This window comes from Eretmochelys imbricata, chromosome 9 (assembly GCF_965152235.1).
Source record: "Eretmochelys imbricata isolate rEreImb1 chromosome 9, rEreImb1.hap1, whole genome shotgun sequence".
Classification (NCBI taxonomy): domain Eukaryota; kingdom Metazoa; phylum Chordata; order Testudines; family Cheloniidae; genus Eretmochelys; species Eretmochelys imbricata.
The window spans coordinates 25,098,039-25,109,792 of NC_135580.1; the positions used below are offsets into that span (position 1 = coordinate 25,098,039).

The 11,754-nt window shown below is 40.1% G+C and overlaps 1 protein-coding gene across 3 annotated transcripts in view; it reads left to right on the forward strand.

The window, feature by feature from the left end:
* The window catches only part of PLCH1 (phospholipase C eta 1), a 131,426-nt gene extending 126,567 nt beyond the window's left edge, over positions 1 to 4,859 (forward strand). For 2 of the 3 annotated variants that reach the window (XM_077826413.1, XM_077826414.1), the window contains one exon: positions 2,755 to 4,859. In XM_077826413.1, coding sequence (XP_077682539.1) covers positions 2,755 to 4,859 — 2,105 coding nt within the window. The remainder of the gene's footprint in view (positions 1 to 2,754) is intronic. The other variant, XM_077826415.1, reaches the window with a different exon arrangement.
* The last annotated feature ends 6,895 nt before the right edge of the window (positions 4,860 to 11,754 follow it).

Below are 11,754 nucleotides of genomic sequence, written 5' to 3' on the forward strand. Positions count from 1 at the left end.
CCTTTTATTTCCTTTCCGTAAAGACATGCTCCCTGGTCACAATCACATCTCCTCTACTCTTGAAAGACACTGAACTTACTGTATCTTCCGTGAGGACTTACTGTATCTCTAGGGTCATACTCCAGAATAATTCACAACTAGCTCCTTCCCTACAGAGTAAGGAGTTTTTCTCCTAAAGTTTCAGTGCCTATAAGATAAAGTGTGGCACATGCTGGATGCAAGAAGAGCAACTAAAATGTATCTTCGCAGAACTGTTCTATCTTTATTGTTTCCTCCCACTCTAAATGATTGGGCCTGAAGGTACCCTAATCCTCCATAGCTAGCTGGATAAACTGTGGCATCACCAAAGCATATTCAGCCACAGATAAACTTATTCCATAAGGGATCAGAGTCCATTCAACATGTTCTGTGGTGGCCTGTGGACAAAGGGCATTAGCCATTACAGAGGAAATCTGTAATGCTATCACCATCTGGTCATCCATCACTACGTTAATAAAACACTAAAGGCTGGACCTCATTCCTCTGCAGAAACATCCTTTGCTAGGAAGGTGCTCAGGGGCAGTAGTCCCAAAATAGATGAAGACTGCTAATTTATAGAAAAGGGGAGCTTTCTTCTAGTGTTTTACTTATCTCTCCCTCCCTACGAATTTTCCCCTACTGATCACTCCTTCCCAGATGCCTTACACTGGGGGAAAGATCAAGGTCCAGAATGGAAAATTTGTTCCTTGATGATTTTCTTTCTGGCACTGATCTCTCCCTTCAGTCTGCCTCACCCAAGGTAAGTTACTTAGGAATCTTTACAGTGGCCTCTTCAGGGTCCATGTACATAGTTGACATAATCGAATAAGGCATTGCTGTTCAAAAGTTATAGTTAAGGTTAAGATTTTGTCACGGTTATTTTTAGTAAAAGTCACAGACAGATCGCAGGTAATAAACAAAAATTCATGGAAGTCCGCAACTGTGACTTTTAATAAAAGTAACGGGAGGGTAGGGGTGGGGGCGAGCGCGATTACAACAAATGAAGCCCAAGCCTTGCATGGAGGTGGGGGGGACTGAGAGCCTGAGCTATGCCACATGGGGAGGGCTCCAGCCACAGCCATGTGGCTGACAGCTCCAGAGCCCCTGCCTACAGTGCCTCAAAGCTCCAGGCGCCCACCACCTGCAGTGGCTCATAGCTCCAGGGCCAGAGGCTCAGAGCTTTGTGGCCCCCATCGCTTGCAGTGGCTCCAAACTCCAGGGGAAGAGACTCGGAGCTCCACGGCCCCTGCCTTCTGTGGCAGCTCAGAGCTCCAAGGGCACAGGGTTGAAGCTGAAGCAGAAAATGTCCCGGAGGTCTCTGAAAGTCATGGAATCTGTGACTTCCATGACCTACATGATAAAATCTTATTCTTAGTTATAGTCTATCTGCTACTAAGGATCTCACATATCTGTATAGCCTTGGAAGTACTTATCTTGAGCAAGGATGGAAGGGATGTTGCAAAGACACATGCACATGTGTGAAGTGCCTATGGTATTTGTAGAAAAAGAGGTTCAGCCCCAATTTTTCAGCCTAGGGGAGAGGTCAGTCCCAGAAAGGAAATAATCAGGTTACAAATTGTCCGTATTTCATTACAGAAAGCAAAGAACATCAGGCTGCTAAACTGAACCCAACAAAGGCTCATTGCAGCAAAATACTGTGGCTAAACTATTCTTCACTAACTTTACTAGAATTACACCAAGGTTGAATTTGGCCCTGTATATTTTGCTGTGTTCTCTACAGAAAGAAATCAAATATGGATCAGTTCAATCAGTATGTGGAGATACTTTCAACTTAATATGTTTGGTCTTGAGAACATTAGGAATGTTTTCACTGTTATAATTCGGGGACTGATCCTGCATTGCCTGTGCACTATAAACTCCAATGCTGGGAGTTTTGAATGCCCAATAAATGAGGGACCAGGCCCTTACTCTTTGGGTTTTTTTTTCTAGTTGTACCTTATTTCTGTTGAATGTTAGAAACTGTAATTCGTAAAAGGTCAATTTCCTGCTGTACATATCCAGCCCTAAGTTAGGTAAAAGTGTAGCTGAAGTTAACAGGGGTCTTACCTATGTAAGGAATGAGTAATGGAGGTAGGATTCAGCCTATATAGTTGTAGAAATGTAACCAGAATTTGATAAGCTAATGTAGAAACATGTAAAATATATTCTTTCATGGAATTCAAAATCTAGTTCTCTTATGAATGCAGAAGTTTAGAAAGTTAAATGTTGTTAGAGACTCACAAATTAAATCTGAAATTGCACATAAACTGTTACCAAAAACATTATGCATGGGGTCCAACTATCTGATGTTTGACTCAGAGTTCTTATAAACATGCCTCTTGTTTCCAGATATATTATGTTGTTTAACAGAGCTGTTTTGTTCTGTCTTTATTACCATGCTTCTTTATAGTACAAATCTGAATAGGAACACAACTGAAGGTAATGCCACATGTACAAAATATGGTACCTCATTGACATTATTTACAACAAATATTACATCAGGTGTCTGATGTAATAGACATTCAAAGGAAGCTTCAATGAAGTGCCTACAACTATATTTTCCCATTTATTCATATCACACAAATAATTTTTACTAAACCTGCACAACCCCATAATTAAGTCTTATCACAATTGTAACTAATTTTACATTCTCCATTTGTCTGTCTAAAGGCAAAATAGTTGTTAGCAGATAGTAAACAAAACATGTATAACGAATGTGCTTTTTATTTGATTTAGCAGATAGCAACAATGGTACGAGCGTGAACCAAACAAACTGGAAAGAACATATCTTTTCATCCCCTGAGCAAGCTGCACCTTCTTCAAATTCTGCATCTCTGCATAAAAAAGCTACTTCCCAGAGTGACACCAGAATTGGCAGTTCTACAGAATCACCTGTACATAAACATGCAGAAAGCTTCAACTTTGTAAGTGGGATAGGTGAGACAAATCACTCCACAGAATATCAGAAAAGTCACCTTTCCAATGAACCTGTTCATATAAGGCAGGATTCAGTTTTTGACCTTGATACAGAAAAAATACAAGATACAAATTACACAGATGAAAAGAGAGAAGAGGAGACTGGAGGGTGTAAAGAGGAGAAAAAAACACCGGCAGGAAGTTGTCTTTCTGCAAAGGAACAGGAGTTTGAAAATAATAAATATGATGTCATTATGAGCAGTACTGTAACCGCTTTTTCACTGACTGATATATCTTCCACCATCTGTTCTGACATCTACGATTTACACTCGACTGCAGCTCTGCAAGATAGTGATGTTTCTCGTCTCATAGATGAGGTTTCTTTAACAAACGAGAGCGAGATGAGCAGTTCTGTCTCAGCACTGATTGGACAGTTTGATGTTACAGATGACCGAACTAATCTGACTGTGGTTTCAAGTCTTCATGGCACCAGCAACCAAACCTTCAGTGTGGTGTCAGCACATCCACACATGTTTACTGTTGATCTAAGTACCCCCCTTAAACAAAACTTCACTAATGTAAAATCTGTTGAATCTCCATTATTCTCAACACCAGATACTGCTATGTTCTCCAGCCCTGAGACAACAGAGTATTCTGTGTATACAATTATCCATGAGGCATCTCTTTCACCAGCCTCTGATTGTAAACCAATAGATGAACCAGCTTGCAAGAAGTCAGACTGTGTGGAAAATAGCGTTCCAGTGTCCCCCTGCACTTCCTCTCTCCATTTGCTAACAGCAAATCCCAAAAGGAAGTGTGGAACAAATTGGGAAACCCTTGAGGATTGCAGTTCCTGCACTTTGGAGGATACAGTAGTTGACCCTCTTGCTTGTATAACCTCATCAGGCAGCAGTCTTATGGAAGTAGAGGGAGATTCCCAAGACCTCCTGATAACTGCATATGAATTCAAGAGAGAAGATATGAGCCAACTTGCTGCTTCTTTGAAACTGAAGCATAATCAGGACTCAGTATACTACTGTGAGAGAATCTCTGGGAATAATTTAATTAACGAGGACCTTCACAGTGCTGCCCTGGATAATTCAAATAATTTTAGGACTGCAAGAAATCAAAGTTTTCCTTACCCAGCATTTCAGAGTGTTGGCTTTTTGCATAATAATTATCTGCAAACTTCAGATACACGAAATGATTTGTTGTATGTCTCCCAAAGATCCAGACTTAATATGCATTCACCTACACCCAAGAACACTTTGCCCTACCCTCCTACTACAGTCGTCAAACAGCCTAGTCCTTGCAAATCCAAGAGCCTGGGAGACTTGACATCAGAGGATATCTCCTGTAATTTTGAAAGCAAGTACAAATACATAAGTAGAAGCTTTATTACATCTGGCATGAGAGACAAGAAAGTTGCAGCTATGAAAACTAAGAGACCACAATCTACAGACACTCTGACAGAACAATTGCGAAAACTGGTGTCCTTTGACCAGGAGGACAACTGTCAAACTTTGTATTCTAAGCAGAATGATGATGATTGCCCCAAGGCATTGGTCAGAAAACTGTCATCCAGAAGTCAAAGCAGAGTACGCAATATTGCTAGTCGTGCTAAGGAAAGACAAGAAGCCAACAAGCAAAAACTTTCTAATGCTAGCAGCATAGCAGGAGTAGTGCTAAGAAACAAACCATCAGTATCAGCTCATGTTATCAACAGGCATTCCACTGGCTCTTACATAGCAAGATACCTGAATGACTTCAGTGGGGAGGATCTGGAAGGTCGAGGTGTACCAGAGGGCGCATGTACTTCTTTGCGCTATGGAGGCAATGACCAATTTTGTACAGATGATTCCGTTTTGCAGATGGAGCCAAGCAGTGATGATAAACCAGAAATTTATTTCCTTCTGAGACTGTAAATTGTATACATGTACATCTTCAGTGTTTACAAACTGTTTCACTGAATGAAGGATTTTTAGCAAGAAGTATAGTCCTTGACTTTTAAATTATTTAGAAATGCAATTTTAAGCTAATGATTTAGTCTTGACTTCATGTGCCGTTTCCTGTCAAAAATTATGTAAATAGATTCTGTGATCCTTTCTTATGTATGTATGTATTTTTATTCAGAAATGACAATGTGAATTATTTGCATGCAATAGATCTGAACATTCAGTGTCCTGTATTTGTAATGCATGTAAATTTTAAGAATAGAGTTCTGCACTTCTGTGCACATCAGCAGAGCTCAGCAATTCATTCAATAAATATATTGCTTTTCCCCCTAAACCTTTTAGCTGCTTGCAGAGAGAATTTTAGGAGACCACCTTTTTGGACACCATCTTGGAATTGCTACTTAGGATAATGCTTCCTGCCATTAGTAGTCAATGAGACTATTGACGATGGGAATCACTAACACCAATAATAGGTGTTTTCAGGATTAGATGTTTCATTCATAAAGCTGTTTTCTATCTTAATTGTATTTACATGTTTGTTAATGTTGATTTGAAGCCTTTCCATACATGAAATACAGATTTGTAGCATTAGGATTCATTCAAATTTGCAAGTAACTTGTAGATCGTCTTCCGCCCTTTAAATGAAATAGAATGGTAACTTTTTCTTCCTCTTGTTGAGTGCTTATTTCAGGATGGGAGTGTGGTGAACAGGAATGTTCTTATACATAGACTTCTTCCAGCATTCCTGTTCATCCTGTTCCCATCCTGAAATGAGCATTCAACAAGTGGAAGAAAATCTTGCTTTCCAAGTATTTTGTTATGTATTTTTGATATTGGCTGTATATGTAACTTGAATACAGTAGCAGAGATGTTTTCAATGTTTGTAGTTATATGCTAAATTGTTGATTGTCAGTATAGTAGTTACTGCATACATATCAGGATAAGTAGTTTGGCTTCCATCATCACATGGTTTTGAGAAAAGGGCTTTTTCTGCATTATGTTGAAAACCAAGTGAGTGAATTACAAAAATACACAAAACTTCCCTGAAGGGAGCAAGATAGCTTTATTTTGGGTTTAAGGTATAATTTGCTGTCACTGTGAACACATTTTTCATGATATGTAAAAGACCTTTTACCTCTTTTCTTTTGTAATACAGGATATTATTATTCATGGAGACATCATTAAAATAGATTTTTATGCACCTGATACATATTTAGTGATGTTACAGCAAATGCAATTACTGTTGAACTTGTGGCAGTCAGTGATTGCAGACATTTGTCTTGTCGTGCATTTGCAATAAATCTTTATAAAGGAAAACCCTTCTCATGTCAGGTAGTGGTCATAATTCTAACAAGTAATTTACAACTCAGAACAGTCTATTTTCTAAAGGGGAGAAAAGCATCCAATGTTGGTAAATGGTTCTGAAAGGAAGTCATAGTTACTGAGTATTTCTATAATTACCAGTTAGAAATGACAGTGCCATATTTACCATTTATCTATTCTCTCCCTATAGAAGATTCTCCCAATCCAATATTTTTCAATGGAATGTCCCTACTTTTTGTGTCAAAATGCCCAATTGTAGATTTTGAATGTTAACTGATACAGTGTGTATTTTTAATAGATCCATTTTTTTGGACTCTCCTGATTGATTTTTTTTAACCAGTCACGTGACAAAAATATTTTGTGCTATATCCCTCAGCTAGAGCAAATCAAATCAAAACATACACACAAGGATAGTAACTATACAGGATAGAATAATGTCCAATGTAGTCTCCAGCTCTATTAGCTGCTGCTAAATCCCCATGTTCAGTGACAATATTGGGAGCCCTCCAGTCCACTCGTCCAGTGCTCTTAGGGTACATCTACACTGCAGGTAGAACATGCCTCCCTGCCTGGGTAGACAGGGTTGCGCTGGCATGGCTTGAGCTAGCAGACTAAAAATAGTAGCTGGAAGTTGTGGCTCTGGTGAAGACTCGGGGTAGCCATCTGAGCTCAGACCTAGGGCTGGGTGGGCTTGAGAGCCTGAGTTGCTGCCCAAACCACAACTTCCACCTTGCTATTTTTAGCATGCTAGCTCGAGCCCTGTGTGGAATGTAAAACAGATATTGACTGGCTTTCAGGGGGAGTAGCAGCATAAAAATGCTTCAAGGCAAAATAATAACAATGGCACATGTTGCCCTTTGGCTTTAGGCTCTGCACTGCAACCGCAAGAGCTAGTCTTTCTATCTGACAATATTTTACTGCTATTCCCATTGGAGCTAGACAATATTGGTGTTGGTGAGCCTCTTGAATGTATGCAAGGCATTGTCCAAAAAAATTTGGACTAGGATGATAGAATACTGATTTTAATGAATGCAGGATTTTAATGCAGTTGGATGCCTTCTACCAAGCACTAAGATTGCTGTCTGCTCATTCTGATGTTGTTTTACATTTTGTACAGATCCCTCACTCTAGATAAATGCATGAATGCATAATGCATAATGCAACTTCATGAAAATTTGTCTCACTTCAGTGTTAATTTCCTAGGGAACAGATATGCTATTTCAAAGCATTCATTAATATTATGACTCTGGAGCTTGTGCAAAATATGTGAATGAAAAACAGGAAGCCCTTGAATAGTACTTAATTATGCCAACTGCTTGGGAAAAAAATGTTTATTTTGTGAGATTAAGTAGGTCACTTGTTTTTCTTTGTCATTATTTTTGCATTAAAAACCACACATTGCTGTGATCATACAATGTATCAAGAACAAAACTAACGATAAAAAGGTGTTAACAGTCAGTTTCAGTGTTTACAAATGCAGCAAGGGCAGAAATAATCTTGCACTAGCCACGGGATTGATATATGTGACTTTGACTATCCTATGCAGAATTGTTCTTTAGTCAAGTTCACTTAGATATAGGGAAATGTTAACAGGCTTTTTTCTAACTATAGAATGCTTTTACTAATGGAGTGGAAATCTTATACTGGGATCTGAATTCCCTGGAGCTTTGGATCCAGATCCAGAGATTGGGCTTATCCCAGTAAGAGAGATCCATTTTGGATTGATTGATCCAAACTTCGTAACTTTGGGGAGGTTCAGAAACAGATCAAAACTCTAAGCCTTTTGCCCAGCTCTAGTCTACCAATAGATGCTAACCCTGGTACTATTAACAGGGCCAGCAATTTCCTCTACACTATTTGCAGAGCAAGATACTACTCAGCATAAGTAAAGGTGGCAGAATCTGCCTTGGTGCCTCCTGAGAAATAGTTTCAGCTTTCAAGTCACACTAACTGTGTGGCTTAACAATATTGACCATTGAAGTGACCATTGACTGAGCGATAGGGTGAAAAAGTGGTGTGACTGCTCTGCCATTTTGGGTATCCTTTGGCATTGCGTGTCACAAACACTCACAAAACTATTTCTTGTCTGCATTAGTAGGACCTGAAAACTCTTTCTGTATAGCTCATCCGGGGGACATATAGGGAGGAGAGACTTATGGGGGAACAGGCCTTCAGTTATGTGTATATGTGATAATTGCAGCTCAATTTGGGTAATGAAATGAATGCCTGTTGGTAAAACATATGCAGTGAAGACTCAGGCCGAGATCCTTGGCTCAGTGTTTTTTCTGTTTATGTGGAATCTCACTGAGAGATGCAATATGTTACAGAGCCTCCATTTTGATGACAAAATAGTTCTGTGTGCCAGAATCCATAAGTGCCTGAATGCTTTTTCCCCTTAAATGTTTTGTGCCTTCAAAGGTCTTGTCACAATATGTAGGGCAGGTGAAGAGGGAAGAATTGCACACATCCACTGTCATAAATTCCTGTTCTTGAATAATGTTTGGTGTCGTGTGGGTCTGGGAGGTAGGAGCTGATAAGAAGACTGTTTTAGATCTATTTGACTAAGCAGTAACCTATGAGAAAGAGGTTTTTAGGTCAGTAAAGCCTTCAGTCTGGAAAGATGGTGTTTTCAGAAATTGATTGAAATAGATTTGCTGCTTGAAAGTGAAGTACATACATAGAACTACAAGTCCATGACAAAGCTATCCTCCCCAAACAGGATTTGCAAGCCCCATGCCCTGACACACTTCAGCTTGTCTAAATGTACAGTACTAACAGCCAGCTATCCAAAAGGGCCTTGCTACAGACGTTTGTTACTTCCTCAAGGCATTTTTAAGAATAGAAGGAAGTATTTACAGTTTACATACTTAGAATTAGAGAGGGGTCTGAACCAAAATCCCAGATCAAGCCCTTTAGTGGATTGTTGCTTTCTCCAAAAAATTGTGGTAGAAAAATAGGTCTATAATAAGAGTAAATACTGTACATGATAAGAAAACAGTATTAATTTTTAGAGTGTCTGAAACCAATTCAATATTTTATTATTATGACAAACACTCCTCCTTTGTTAGGCTCAGTCCTTCTCCTTCTGCCGGTTGCTGAGTCCCATCTGATTCTTTTTAATTTGGGAGGAATTGAAGGAGCTAAGCCTCTGGTCCTCAATGTCCAGCAAGGTTGGGCCCTTCATGAAGTTATTATGTTTGTGGATAATGGAGGTAAAAACATAGACCATGATCTGGCAAAGCACTTAACCATGTGTCTAGTCTAATAGAAGTCAGTTTGACTAGTTATGTGCTTAAAGTTAAACGTGGATAAATGTATTGCAGGATTGGGAGCCTTTCTGTAAGTGTTTGTAGCCAGACAGCCAGCCCCCGCCCCCTCTCAGACCAGCATTGCTGGAAACACAGGAGGAAGCCGGAACAGGGCACTTAACATATATTCCAGCACAGCCTTTGTGTAGCACAGGTGTGCTGCTACAATGTGCCTCTGGGAACAGATACAACGATTAAGCTCACAGCAGGCAGAGGCCCTGTGACAGACATGGCTCTTAGCCCCTACTAAATAGCGTGATGCACACACACCAACATTCTAGGTGGGAAAATATTTACCCTGATAAAAGAAATGTCCAGTAGTCGACACTTATTGTTTCTCTCCCTTGCAAGTGTAAACTACTCTTGCGAAAGCTGGCGTCAGCCAGACAGACCAGCCTCAATTTGGCATAAGAAGGAGAAAGAGAATAAAGGAGTACAGAGGTATAAGTAGGGGACCTACAGCACCATTATTTTTGAGTGCTTTTCACTATCTATCTGCTGGTCAGATAAGAGACAGCCTCCCAAGGCTTCTGCAGCTAAGAGGGTCCCTACGCCTTGTCCCTTATTCGTCTTTCCGCGGAATTGAGTGACCGATCCTGGCTTGGCACCGCTGGAATCGAGAGATGCAAGGAGGGTAAGAAGCACCCACACCTGATCTCCTACCTTTAGTGTACACATATTTTGAAATAGAGCTCTATACTTTGTTTTCTTTCTTTGGGATTGTGGCTTCAGTTTTGTAACTTGTTTGTGTGTGTAACATCTCTACATTTAAATAAGTAGGCACTAGCAATTTTGTAACCACATGATTAGAATCTAGCTTAATAAATTTTGGTAACCATTTATGCATAAGCCTGACTTGTTTTCTCTGGTTTACTGTAAAGCAGCCGACACAATTAAAGAACCTCAGCCGTTTTGGCTCTAAAGCCTGGCCATTAGGTGAGAGTACTAAGAGCCTAGCGTTGAGTTGTGCCGCCTCCACGGGGCAAACTCTTGGGGCACCTGTCAGTCAATCCTGACTGCCCACTGCGAAGGAGCTCTGAGCTCTAGCAGTTAAAGTCACGGGTGTGGAGAGGCTCTTAGTGCTGCCATTGGGGCACCTGTCAGTCAGTATTGACTGCCCACTGCGAAGGAGCTCTGAGCTCTAGCAGTTAAAGTCACGGGTGGTTAGGACCTTGGGGCATCCGTCAGCCTAGCCCGGGCTGCCCGCCGCGAAGGGACAGTGCGTCCTAGCGGTTAAAGTCACGGATGGTATAAACGGGCATAGCTGGCACCTCACCAAACATCCTTGGCCGTCGGCTAACAGTGTTAGACAAAGATGCTTGAAATCTGAGATTAAACTTCGATTCCCTTTCCATTGTATAAGCCATTTGCATAAATGATGATTTCCCCATTGCTCATCATTATGCATAATGGTGTGAATGATGAGCTTTTAAATAGCAAGGACCTCAGGCAACGACAAAAGATGGAAGTGAAAGCTAAAGAAAATGCTTGTGTGACATAGTATTTCTGTGTGCTAAATGAAAGTTTAAGATACAGTAGTATGTATGTTGAATAAGGGTCATATAGGAAAGTCAGCTGATAAACTGAGATAATCCTTTATTTTTAAAGATGTATTGCAATATAGTAGGTTTTATGTTGGGTTCTATTCTAATTTTTAAACAATTTCACAGATGTCTAGAAATACCCACTCTCTCTCTCTCTCTCTCTCTCTCTCTCTCTCTCTCTCTGCTTTTGTAATTTGCTCATTTAACTGAGTCAGCTTCATGTTATCCCACAAAAAGGAATGCAAGTTATGGAGGAGCATTAGATTTTGGTGATGAAAACTACAATTACTGTAAAATATCAGGCTGTCTTGCCAACAGCAATGTTGCCTTCTTATTTATAGGTGTTAGGCCAAATTATCATCCCTGCTGTAACTCGATGGAGCTCCTCAGTGGAGTTCTCAAGGGATAGATTTAGCTCATGATGTGTAAGCTTGTCATCATTTTGGACATCTTATCTCTTATGTACTGACCATTGTTGTTTGTTCTCTTTGCTATGAAATCCTGACTCAAGTATCCAAAACTTGAATCCACAGACGATGGTATATTTATATTGTATTTTATGTTTGCTCCACTTTACCTTGCTGTATCTACACCATGCTATTTGTTATGTAATGAAAGGGCCGGATCATCAGCTAGTGTAAATTTATGTAGCTCCAGTTACTTCAGTGAATTACAGCAGTTTAGGATCCG